This window comes from Oxyura jamaicensis, chromosome 6 (genome assembly GCF_011077185.1).
Source record: "Oxyura jamaicensis isolate SHBP4307 breed ruddy duck chromosome 6, BPBGC_Ojam_1.0, whole genome shotgun sequence".
In the NCBI taxonomy this organism is placed as follows: Eukaryota; Metazoa; Chordata; class Aves; order Anseriformes; family Anatidae; genus Oxyura; species Oxyura jamaicensis.
The window spans coordinates 1,423,934-1,437,634 of NC_048898.1; the positions used below are offsets into that span (position 1 = coordinate 1,423,934).

Consider the following 13,701-nt stretch of genomic DNA (forward strand, 5'->3'; position numbering starts at 1 on the left):
AGTTAATTTTTCATCAGCTATCTTGACATAAACAGAAGCAACACAAGATGGCACTAATATATTTTAGATATTTACATATATACACATATTTATGTGTGTGTATATATATAAATATATTTCCCTCAGGCATAATCATGTGTGCAAATGTCCTGTTATCGTGCACAGGGAACCTCATTATTAACAAAAAAATCTGCTGCCTTTAGCCTGCACTGCACTAGAGGGCAGCCCTACCAAATAAGAGTGAAGCTTATCCTCCCCTAACCCTCACAAAAATTTGTTTTACCCTGTTTTACTCATTTCTCTCCTTATGAAACAGGCTTATACTTTTTTCATCTAGTAGTCATCTTGTTTTATATAGCTTACAAAATCAGCCGGATTTTCAGCTCCCATTTTTTGTAGAATGTGACCTAATTATAATCAACTATTGATTATTTATTAAAATAGCTACAATGCCACGACAGTGAAATCTGATCATTAAATTGCTGAACAGATCCAGAGCGACAAACTCCTATAGAAAGAGCACGAAGCTCAGAGATTCTGCTGATTTATTCAGACCACTAAGAGTCTGTTGGAAGATTTTTAACATTATTAACTGAGTATCTATGCAGCAGTGCCTACCTGAGGAGACTGCATTACAAATGCAAAACGCTCTTTCTTCTCTTCTCTCTCCTCAGCTCTTGGAGCAGAAAGCATTCTACCATAAAACTTCTAAAAGCCTGTGAAGAAACATTTACCCTCCTGTTTCTGACCTGTTGACAAAATCACTCCAGGTTGGTTAGGGAGATTAGCTTCTTAAATATTACATATTCGTGGTTTGTGAAACATTTCATAAAGAGTTTTTAAGTACATCCATGTGTTTTTCATGCCACTTTGGGACTGTGCTCTTTGATTATGGCTGCTGATACTATGGTTTCTAGTCATCTGTATCTAAGTGGAAATCAACATGCCCGCACTATAAAAAACAGCATGAATGAACAGCGTCTGAGCTAATAAATGCATATTAGGCATTTACAGCTCCTTTTGCAGTCTGCTGGCTTTTATCACGTGTAATAAATAGAACAAATGTATTTTTAAAGTGGTCTCTACTTCCACTAATATTAAATGTGCATTAACATAATCCCACTAAAGGAGAAAGCAAGGAGGTTTACTTTAAAACGCAGTGTATGTCACACTAAAATTTTCACTTTCTCAATTTTTCTCCAAGTATTAATACATTTAATTTGCTGCTATCACTTGGTTTCGAACATCTGCCAATTAAGCCTATGTGCACATTACCAGAGCTGGTGGCTTCCCATTTAAGCTGCCTCCAAGTGTTTAATAATCCCTTGGTGTTTGGGGATTTCCAAGGAGAAATTTAACACTCCTTTACTCTTCCCCTGAAACTCTCTTCTACAGAAAGCAGTGTTTTTTTGGCATCACTGCACTTGAAAATCATTATTTCTCCTGTGTTTTTTTCAGCTGTAGAAAGCTGTAGAAACACCCTCTTAAAAGAAGCGCAAAGTAATTTATTAATAAATAAGCAGAATGGAAGTCCTCTAGAGACACAAGATTTCACGGCCCTAAGGGCACCCTAAGCCCCAGAAGGCCCTGGCCAGCCCTCCAACACCCTGCCACTGGGCCCAGGACCCCTGCCAGCCCCTGGGGCTCTCCCCAGCCCTGCTCCAGTGACGCCGAGGGAGGCTGGCCTCCAGCCCTGCTCCTGGCTCTGTCCATTTTGCTCCCGGCTGGACTGCAGACCAGATTCATGCTCATGGCTTACCCATGGACTTCTGGCCCCACCACAAGGCCTTATCCTGCCCTCTAACAAATACACTTGGGCCCCAGTGAGCCCGTGCTCTGAGAGCAAAGCCTAGGGCAACCCAGAGCCACTCTCCGTGCCGCACCTTGTGGCCTGCAGGGCTGCCATCTCTCCGGCTCCCCTGCCAAATGCCTCTGGCCAAAGCTGCTGGGGAAAGCTGGAGGCTTCCTTTGGATGCAGCTATGCTTTGCACTGGCTTCCTGAAGCTCGGCTTTAGCTTTCAGGGAAGTTCCAAGTGCAGGCTGCCACTCGGTAGAAACCCATCCAGCACAGAGCTTACTGATGTTTGCGCAGGATCTCTGCTACCATCGCTACGTTTCAGCTGCATCACCCAGAGGTGCCATATTTCATTACCATCCATTCCTCCGGTCCATGCTAACTGCTAGTAGCCATCTGGAGCCCTTGGTTCCTTCCATAATTTCTCAATTTCTGAAAATCCTCATTTGATTATATTTCTATTATTTAACTTGGTAAGTTCCCAAAGCCTTTCAAGATGATGCTAATCAACCTAATTTGGAGCAGCACAAATTTCATAGTAAATATTAAAATGCAAATTTAGAATGCTTTTATGTCATGATACTCTTAAATTACATGATTGTTTAAAAAGATTTAGAACTGTTCTGAATCAAGGCCCCTAGATTTGGAGTCGCAGAGTCAGCACTGAAACAACTGAAAGTTTAAGCCATGACTTTAGATAACCATTCTTTCACTACTGAGTTTTATTTTCTGAAAGAAAACCCAAGTGTTATTCTAATGTAATCCCATTACTAGAAAAGGAACTTTTATTTTCCTTTCACTTTAACATCTACTATGCCACATATATATATATGCCACATATATATATATATTTACTACAGCGAAATGCAGATCTTTACCTTCTGCCAAGAGTTTATACATATATGTGGGTGTGTAAACTTTATATATTCTTTCACTAGCAAGTACTCATGCAAACAGATGTTACAACATTATTTTCGAGGCCTTAATAACCACTAAGAGTTTCATCACAGAAGTCTCCTACTGCAGGCAGTTAATGCACTATCTAAAATTGGGACAACAACCAGGATCTTAAGATTTCAAGCAAACTCTCATCCTTCTGCTGAATGACCCATTTAAGTTAACAATACTGGTTATCTGTCGTAATTTACCCAGCTAACTCCGTGGAGTGGTACATAGCAACAAAATGGGCTACGAAGCTGGTGAGGGGCCTGGAGAACAAGGCTTACGAGGAGCGGCTGAGGGAGCTGGGACTGTTCAGCCTGGAGAAAAGGAGGCTCAGGGGTGACCTTATTGCTCTCTACAGGTACCTCAAGGGAGGCTGTAGCGAGGTGGGGGTTGGTCTGTTCTCCCACGTGCCTGGTGACAGGATGAGGGGGAATGGGCTTAAGTTGCGCCAGGGGAGGTTTAGGTTGGATCTTAGGAAGAACTTCTTTAGGGTTGTTAGACATTGGAACGGGCTGCCCAGGGAAGTGGTGGAGTCACCATCCCTGGAGGTCTTTAAAAGACGTTTAGATGTAGAGCTTAGGGATATGGTTTAGTGGGGACTATTAGTGTTAGGTCAGAGGTTGGACTTGATGATCTTGAGGTCTCTTCCAACCTAGAAATTCTGTGATTCTGTGAAAATATTGCACAACCAGGTGTATCCAGCCTTGCAATTAGATTGCAAAGGGATTAAAAACGAATAACCATGCTATGACTTGTAATTACTGAGGTAAGGTAATTCTTTTTGAGATATTTCCAACTATACTTCCTGTGAATTTGTGGTTTCATTTCATCCGTTTGTGTAATTGATGCCAAGGAGAACAGAGAACAATTTATACTTGCTAATGTATATGATAAACATAATGGCAAAAAAATTATCTACTTTTAACTTATCTCACTGACAATTAACTTTAACACTGGTTTTACAAATGCAGCAGTATGTTGATTTTATCATCTGTAGTCATAGATGTGATGGAAAATCTCCTGTTATTATTTCTACCTCATATCTAAGAATGTCCCCCTTCAAAGTTGTGACCCTTATGAAAAATAAAACTTCTATGAAAAAAGTGAAATCGTTGTATGACTTAACATAAAAATACATAAATTAACCAGATACTGGAGCACCAAGAGCTCTAGCTCCCTTTCCCATTCTTTAAGCAATTTCTTAAGGCTCTGTTAATGAGCACACGCCACCTTTAAGGCTCGTGCAGCACACCACTCCATTCATTCCGCTAAGATATATAGCGAAGCTTGCAAGCAAACCAATCAGAGTCCCCAGTAAAGCTTGGAAAGCAAAGCTCTCTTTATTCATGGTCCAATATTTTCATTTACCCATGTATTCTTTAATTTATTTATTTAAAGTCCAATGAAGTAAGTCAGAGCTTAAAAACTACAACTAGTGTGCCGCAAGTATTTGAAATATCTGTTAGATTTACATATCACCCACAGTGATTAAGTTACAAGAACTGAGGTGAGAGAATCGTGTGGTGCTGAGTACCTTAGAGCAGCAAGTTAAAAATCTTTGTGATGATGCTGGCAGGCTAATGCAATGAACTGTGTGAACCGGCATGCTGAATTTTGTCTTTAATTGGGTCTAGTGCTTCTTTGCACAGGGATTTTTGTTTGTAGCTATACAAAATGGAGACTTGTTAACATGGTATAACTGCCTCTTTCTCATACTTAGTGTTCAGAAAGCCCTGAAATATCTCATAATATGACTTAAGGTTCATAGTGGAATATACGCAGCAATAAATAACTTCAGCAGATGAATGAACAGGGAAGTTGAGATTGGAAAAACAAATCTGCTTACTGGCACCACAGTCCAGCACCGTGCCTGTTATGCCATAAATGCTGCTAGAAAATAGAAAAATAAGCAGATAAGCAGTTGCATTTTGGAGAAAATGCAGCTCCTTTTTTTTTTTTTAAAAAAAAAAAAAAAAAAAAAAAAAGACTTCTTATAAGTTATGTGCTGCCACTGTGCTGGACTGTCCCTTTATACAATGGGAAATGGTTTTCATTACATGTTAGAAAGGAAAGATTACTTCAAGTATGTAAATTTACTGAAAAACATAAAAACATAACTAAGTTCTATTTTAGAACTATTAGAAGCTGAGGATGTGTTTGACTGTGACTCACCAGTCTTTCATCTTCATGCATCCTTCATTACCTGCATAGTGACTGGCAGCAAATCTTCATTATTATTGTAATTAAATCTCACCATAACACAAATTCCCACCATAGTGAAGCACTGATAGATTACTGCTCACCTGCTCATTACAAACAAGACCTGAATTAATTCATAGTCTTGCAAGGACACACAAAAAAGTGGCAACTACACATGTGTGTAGTTAAACATCTATTGGAGCTAAGTTTGAACCAAAACGTCCTCTCTCCTTGATGACAACCTGTGGATCCACCTTCTCCCATTCTTCTCTTAGTGACCATTTAAGCATTTTATAAAGACCAAGGCCACCCATTCCACAGCGCTCTCCATCAGTGCAGTTAAGGTGCTGTGGTAGAGGAGCGAAGTGTCCTGCTCTAATATTTTATTCCAGCTGCAGTCTCAAGTGCCGAGTTACTGTAACAGAGCTTTGCTTTCCTAGCTTTGCTGGGGACTCTAACCAATTGGTTTGAGATGGTGATTCGTTCAACAAACATTCATCTTCTTCCAACCCTCCTACCTTAGAAAAGCAAAGAAGTTATGCTTCTGTGTGTTCTGATTTGAGGCACAGGAAAACACGGGGAGCTTTCTTGTGTAATCAAGTTGGAATTCAGCACTGCTATGGCATCTTTACAACCAAGATGAACAAAGATGGTGAAGGGCCCAGAGGGCAAGGTGTGTGAGGAGCAGCTGAGGGCCCTTGGTATGTTCAGCCTAGAGTGGAGGAGATGAGGGGAGGCCTCATGGCAACCCGCAGCTCCCTCACAGGGAGCGGAGGGGCAGGCACCGAGCTCTGCTCTCTGGGGACACAGAGACTTTGTTTTACCTCTAATAGATTTGCACTTGGTTGCTTGGTTTCTTTCAAGCACAGTTTCCAAGGAAGGGGAGACTTAGCACAATGACCGAGAGATTCAAGCTCACCCCTCAAAAAGTACTAATCAACACATATGAAAACATGACCTAAAGTATACGACTTGTAACTTTTCTTTTGACCTACAATGCATCCAATTTTACACATGCTGAAGAGCAGTTAGACCAGCAGGGGGCTTCACTATTCAAGTCCTACTCAATAATCCGAGTCCTACCAACTGAGAGACAGAGCTAATTTTTGTCTTTATTAACTGGACAATTTTAAGACAAATATTTGTTTTCAGAACCTCAGCCGACAGGTTTTTCCATAGCACTATTATTTTAAGCCACTTTTATTTCCAGCTTACAGTTTAATGCAGAAGTCCACTAAAAATCACTATTCATCTGCTTGCTCCATGCCACCTGATTAATTTGTAAGAGTTCCTTGTTTCTTATGGCTATATTTTTACCTAAACATAAAATACTGTGCCCTGGCTAACAAAAAGATCTTTCACAGTTTAAATAAATAAATAATAAGATTGTATGAAGTCCCAGATGACTCACTTGCTGTAGATATATTGTTAGCAAAGCAGTGACAGAAACCAAATCACATCTCCAGTCTTTATCATTTGTCAACAGTAACCACAAAAAACCAACAACAAACCAACATCTACGAAAAACCAACACCTCAGTAATGCAGGAGGAGTATTTTAAGTGTTATATCTCCTCAATGTCACACTTCTCCTGAAAAATTAATTTGACAGTTGCACTTTGGAACTCTGTCCCTATGGACAGGTGGTACAGCTGGTTCACCAAATCTGGAAATGCAACAGCATCTGATTTATAAATCAGGAAACTAGAGAAAAATGAGATGAAATTTTGTTTACTTTAAGGCTATCAATATTACTTGCTGGCTAAATGCAACTTCCTAAAGGCATATTCATACACAGGATGATTTTCCTCATTAAATGCACAATTAATTCATTATTTTACCTTCAATTTCCTCCAAATAAGGAATCGTAAGTCACACACTGTACAGGGCCACTTGGCTGCAGCAGTGGCAAAGAACATATTTTAAGACTGACATGAAGGTAACAGATGAAGTTGTTTTGCAATCTGTGTTTTGATCAAGTTCAGGGAAGGTTAATATAAACTATTTGTAACTTGTCATGCCAAAGGCTGAGAGTCTAAAGAAAGTCGCAGCATGTATCCACCCTCATCCTAGCTGCAAAGCTCAGTGTGATTACGGGTGCATGGCACTGCTGCTCATTCTCTTTTATACAACATAAATAATATATGACACCATCAGGCCTTGTCCATAGTTGGATAACAGAATCCTATCACACAGGAAAAATTACAATGGTGATGGTTAAAAGTTGGACTGTGAAAAATGACAAATGTTAACAGGGAGCACAAGACCAAAAGGACTGGAAATCTCTTTAATATGAGTAATACTCCAAAGATCATAGGGACTGAATTCCTCACGGTTACATAAATTCCCTGCTTGGTCTTATTACTGCCTTACTGATTGCTCCTGCTTTTCTCTAGGTCAATTTTGAGTTATTAAAGCCTGCAAGCTGCATAACTACTCTTACGGGGCCTACAATACATATGCGCATGGTTTATTTCCTATTTGGGGTCACAGACACTGTATTAAAACAAACAAAAAAAACTAACCACACTCTAATACCTTCCTCTAAATAAAGTAAAAATGCTTTTATTACTAATAGGAAAAAGACACATCCTGTTCCTAAGGCAGAGCAGGAGTAAAAGACAGGCTGAACAGGAAGGGCTCCTGCAGAGCTGCGCAGAGGGATGTACATCCCCACGCAGAAGCACCCTGTCCCTGAACACAGGCTCTAAATTGGCAGAAGGTCTGGCAGAAATCTCCAGTTTTAAAACCCCTTTGATTCCCTGTGCAGACATCCTAGCCATTCACTAGAAAATTGTAAATTACTCTCATGAAACAATGAGCATGCTTATCAGGAGTTATCTGTCATGCCCTACTGCAGCAGCCTGGACCACAGTCAGGATGCCAGAGGAATATAAGACTGGATTGCCATCAGAAAATAGGCAAGTGAGGATCTCTACCACATCATGCAGAGCCTCATGCCACCACACATTTGAGCTCTAGGGCCAGACTCAGTGCCTTACTGGAGTAGATGAGCGCCCTGAGCAAGCCTGCCACCACGTGCCCATGCAGGCCCCGTTCCAGAGGCTGTAACTGGTACCTCTGTCCCCAAATGAACCCCAACCCCATGCCCTCTCTGTACTGCCCGAGACCTTCTGCCCCCACCACAGACACAGCAGCTCTCTCCCTTCAGAACAAGGGCAGGTATGGGTCTTTTCCACCAGGAGCAAACCCAAACTGCACTGTGATGCACTGTGCTCCGTGTTTCTTTTGCATTTATTTTATCACTGAAGGCCAGCTACGTGCCTTGCTCCTGCCCCTGCCCCTTGAGGCTCCGTCTCCTGAATCTGCCACTCAGGGTATCCTCCTGTGGACCCTTCTCACACCACACAGGTAGCAAATGGCTCTGATTTATTTATTTTATTTCCTCCCCACGTGTTTTTGTTTTCATTTTATTTGTTTAATCTGGAAAGTTCCCCTGTAATCTCAAAACAAACCATTGTTTCTTTTCTAGATTCTGTCTTGTGATCAAGGTTCTGAATTTTTACCATCTCTCTGACATGTATCCACTAATGGCATCTGTCTGACACAATGAGAGATGAAAAATTACTGTTTCCAAAAGCCCTTCCCCACTCACCAGTGCCACTGACAAAGCTACTCTCCTACCTGCCACTCAAGATTGGAACCTGCCCATTATCTTAACACAGTTCTTCAGTTATGTCCACTGATCAGCTGCAACAATCAAGCTGTTGCCGGGTATGATAATACACACTAAATATTCCCCCCCAGCCCTTTTTTTCCTTTGCTATATAATCTATAGGCTGTTTGCCTTCGCTTTCCCCAACAACTGCAGAAATTGTTACTCTTGGCTCAGGCACACTATTCCAGCCTCTCACACACCACCTTTCCAAACAATTACCATGCCTCCTTTTAACTGCTCACATGTGCTAAGTTTCCAGGTAAACAAAAACAAAACAGAAAAAAAAACATTTTTTGATCCTACTAATAATCCCCTTCTTCTTAAACTCCCTATTCTCACAATGCCTCCTGGACAGTGCCCTGATAGACTGCTGCTGTTACGCTAAAGCCACCAAGCAGAACTGCACTGCTGCGTTGTCCACTGAGATTAATGACCACAACATAAACTCACAGTCATACAGCTGTGTCAGCCCCATCGTGCAGACAGCAGCTTTTCCCTGAACACACTCCTATTTGAGAACAGCTATCTTCAAATCAGAACAAAACAAAACTTGATTCTTGCTAAAAAGCATCGAGCTGGGAAAAAGTTTATTCTAGAAAAAAAAAAAATACAGGTTTGTATTGAACGGTATAGACAAATGAGGCTCACGGAATGAAGTGAAAAAGCTATTTTTGCCTTTGATTCGCTTTGAAAACACCGGTTCAGAGGGCAGCCCGGCAGGAAGCAGAAGCACTGCATCTCAATCTCAAGCATTTTACAGAGACAGAGAGGTACTGTAGAAGCCTTCTTATGTTGCCATCAATGCTAATCTGAGACATTTACTGTCCCTAGAATAATTCAGAGCTCAGTACAGACCGACAAACAGAATTACTCAAAATCATCTGGCAATCCATAGCATCTGCAGATACGCAGTGAGCTGAACCAGAGACTGATGCTAAATATTTTTTGCAGACTTACATTTACACTGAAGTTGCCAGGTAGGAAATTTGTATTTGTAAGCCATGCTTTTTCTCTTCCTACAATTTTTGCTTCTTAGATGAAGTGCCAGTAATTAAATTCTCTTGTCTCCCACTGCTGACTATTCTTCACTGACAGTCAACAAAAATGAAACAACCAGACAAGAGGATTTGTCTGACTGGCTCCAGAACTGCACCATTGTAAATGCAAGGAAACAAGATTTAGAGCTTCTAAAGCATCCTCCCCTTTTGGACACAAGCACATCAACCAACTGAAGATGTTAAGTGCTAATGCCTCTGCTACAAATGCTTTTCATTTGTGGATCCTCCCAAACAGAATACCATTATTCCCATATTGCTGGCAAGACAGCAGAAACACAGGTGATGCTGCAACTCTCAGCATAAAAACGATTCATTGTGAAAGACCACGGAATAAGCCTGTTTCTTTGCAGCTCTGTATTTTCAGGTAGCTGAAACTGAAATGTAAGGCATCGTGTGCCACATCAGCACTCAGTACACCTGAATGGTTCATAAAATTACAATTTATGAGAGCTTTAACTGAAACGTGATGGTGTCATTTTTGCAAACAATTCCATTAGGTACTTATTTCAATCTTTCAGCAATTCTAAAGGACTAAGTGTTTATGTATTTGTCAGGTATTCTTGTACTTCATAAATCTATGAACCAAGATTTAACTACTTAATTGCATATAGCAAAATAATTATAGCTGTTATAAAGTGTACATTTAGCAGAACAAGTTGCTGTCAGAAAAAGGTGGTAGCTTTCTGCAAGGGGAAAAGTAGGAAAGCAGACATACTGTTACTGTGCTCTGGTGGTTCATCAGCACACTTGTAAGGGTCGCAGAGATATTTTGTACCAAATAGGAGAGGATGCTGTCAACTGACCCGCTACTCCTCTTACCTTTACTCTCACTGTGACAGTAGCAATACCGGGAGGCATAGTGCCCTTGCTATCGAAGGCTTCCACAAGAAAGGTGAAAGTTGCTTCTGTGTCGGAGAATGATTCGTAATCCAAGGACTTCAGAAGCGACAACTCGCCCGTGTACTTGTTCAGTGCAAAATACTGTAATGCTTCCTGAGTCCGTATTCGATAGGTAACATTAGAACCAAGATCAACGTCCTTCGCCTACACCATGCCACACAGAAAAAAGCAAACAAACAAACAAAAACCTTAAAGGCAAACAAAATCCATTGTCACAAACAAATCCCTACTAGATTAAAAACGTAAAAAGGCAAGCAACTGCAAATCTCATTATATTATTCTAATAGTATGAGATAAACTTAAAACTACTGCAGAAAGCAGAAAAACCACTTGAGGTTATTAAATCCAGAGATACCTGCCACATGAAAGGGGCACAATATTCTATGCAAGAGTCACGGGAAGCTTGTTCTGTTCTTGGTCTTTTCTCTGGGCACCTGCTACTCACCACTGCCAGGGAGAGGATGCTGGGCTAAGCAGACCATTGATCTTACCCCGCATAGCAGCATGGGTGTTTTTATTTCATACCAGTATTTAGACAGAGAATATTAACTTTCATTAGAAAGAATATTATGCAATTGCTTTAGCTGTTAATTCCACTTACGATTTACCTGCAGGCAGCTTCAGATAAAAAACATTCTTGATGAAGTTATCCCACGACAGACTCTTCTCATTAAAATCTGCTCACTAAAACACTGGGAGGCTACATAGACTACTTATGGGAAGTGAGTCTCAGCTATCTTTACAGATCTAGCTCAGGATGAGTAAGATCAATTAACAATAATTAACTATCACTTGTCTAAATGATTTATCTTTGTTTTTATAGTTAACAGAGAGAAGACACCTCAAGGTGCTCACTTTACTCCAGCTATCTTAGATGACAAACTTAGTGTTCGGTCAATTTCTTCTGGAAGCAACTACTTAACTCCATTAACTATAATGAGGTTGGACTTTTGGCTTTCACTTCAGTTTGAATCAGTTGAGATAGCACACTATCAACACAAACATGTAGGAACAACACAATGAGCTTTCAAGAACAAACCAAGTGCACTTAATATGTAAAACAATATCCCAAAATATGACAATAGTAGTGTTGCTCAATTTATTTATTTTTAACTAACTGCTCTTATTTCCAAGTGAACCCCCCAAAATATTTAATGTACCTCTTTAATGGCCATGAATTTTTCAGTCTGGTAGATATCATACCTTCCTTGACTCCAGTCTGCAGTGTTTTACTTTGGTCCCACTGAGAAGTTAACTAAGAACATGCTTAGTACTGCACAACAGTTACAAAACATTGCCTTCGCTCTGTAACGCTTTCTTACCTCTATCTGCAGGAAGACAGTGCCAGGTGGTAGATTTTCAGGCACACAGACAGTGTAGGAAGCATTAGTAAAAACAGGGCTGTTGTCATCAATATCCAGCACCTTGATTGCTAAAGTTAGTGTTGAGCGGCGGGGGTCCACAGCTCCATCTGTTGCTTCAACGATAAGTTCATAATAGTCTCTTACTTCTCTGTTCAGTTTGACTGCTGTGTAAATGCTACCATTTGATGTGATTCGGAAAAGATTGTTGAAGTTTGCCAAACTATAATGAACTTGACCATTAACACCTGCATCTGGGTCGGTAGCCTAAGAAACAGAAAAAAGTACCATGTTTTAATGCACATTTTAAATACAAGGGACACACCTACATGGGATTTGCAAGGTAAGCTAAGATAATATTCTACAAAGTAGTAACGTCTGCGTGGCTATTCACCATTTCGTGTTCACAGCAACTTGCCTCTCATATTTTGTTGAAGATAAAAAAGAATTCTACAAAATCAAACCTATTAATTGGCAGTGATTGAAAGCAGCTTTTCTGGATCTCAAATGAACTTCAGGAGAAAATACACATTTAGATGTCTCAGTCTTGGACAACATCTGCAGAAGACAAACTAGATGCTTCTAAAGTCAGGTCATTAGGCAGTTATAATGCTTAAGTATCTTCAGAGTTAGGTGGTGTCTGAGGAGATTTTTTATTTTACTGTGCAATTTAGGTGTTTCATAGCTACCAGTGGAATCCGTGCTTATATGGATGCAGCCAGCAGACAGACAGGATGGACACATTAGTTAAAAATCTTAATTCCACTTAAGGTCATCACATTTAGTGAATTTTTTATCATTGCTCTCTGAAGAAATACTTAACTTTCTAGTTTGTACATCACGTTCTTCAAAATCAAACGATACCAAATTTCATCCCTATTCTTCTACACACAGAAAATGCTGATAATTGCAATAGATAAATGTTTAGATTTTGTTCAATTGGTATCTTAAGTCTTGTGTAGCAAACTAAGCCTCAGATTTCAGTATCAGCTAAATAGTTCTTGTTACTATGTTACTGCCCTAATGGGGATGGAAGAGATTCAGACTCATTATTCCTAAAGGCACTAGAGCATAATTTGAACACTGACCTGTTGTTTTTCCTCCTTTTAATTAAATTAAAGCATGATGAATAGGGCCATGTAAATTAAACAAAGGCCATACTGTTAGAAAGGCGTTTTCATTTGTTTGACTTCATAAATGTGGCTACAGACATCTGAGAAGATGAGAAAAGATTTTCATGTTTTGTTATATGAAAAATGCTCAGGAAATTTCCATGAATGTTTAATTCTGGTGAAGGTGTTAATTTTAAAATATTGTAACAAAGCCATTTATCTTCCCAGAAATCAATTAAAAGTTAATTAAAACTGTTAATAAGAAAGATTTCATTGTGTTTTCCTCCTGCACTACATCAATGCACTAAGCAGTAATGGCTGTAACTTCATAATGACCCGTCAATGGAGAACACATCCTTTGAATCGACATCTTTCAACGTATGGTTGATTTACTTAAGCTTAGAATCAAATCTATTTCCTCATAGGTGACAAACAGGAAAACCATCAGAAAGCGAGTGAAGGAAGAAAGTTTCAAGAATACAGTAACAACCTGTTAGCCCACTGAAAGACAAGAAGAGTATATGAAATGAGGAAGTCAGCTTCTGGGTAAGACACAAACCCTAAGCTTCATAAACCTTATCTCCAATACATGCATGAGGTCTGTCCTCATATTTAAGCCCTAAATTAAGCCAAAACCATTTAACAGCAATTAA

The 13,701-nt window shown here is 39.9% G+C and overlaps 1 protein-coding gene across 12 annotated transcripts in view; it reads right to left on the reverse strand.

The window, feature by feature from the left end:
- PCDH15 (protocadherin related 15) overlaps positions 1-13,701 on the reverse strand; it is a 721,430-nt gene that overhangs the window by 110,479 nt on the left and 597,250 nt on the right. For all 12 annotated transcript variants that reach the window (XM_035329710.1, XM_035329721.1, XM_035329709.1 and 9 more), the window contains 2 exons: positions 11,898-12,203; positions 10,495-10,719 (listed from right to left, as the gene is read on the reverse strand). In XM_035329710.1, coding sequence (XP_035185601.1) covers positions 10,495-10,719; positions 11,898-12,203 — 531 coding nt within the window. The remainder of the gene's footprint in view (positions 1-10,494; positions 10,720-11,897; positions 12,204-13,701) is intronic.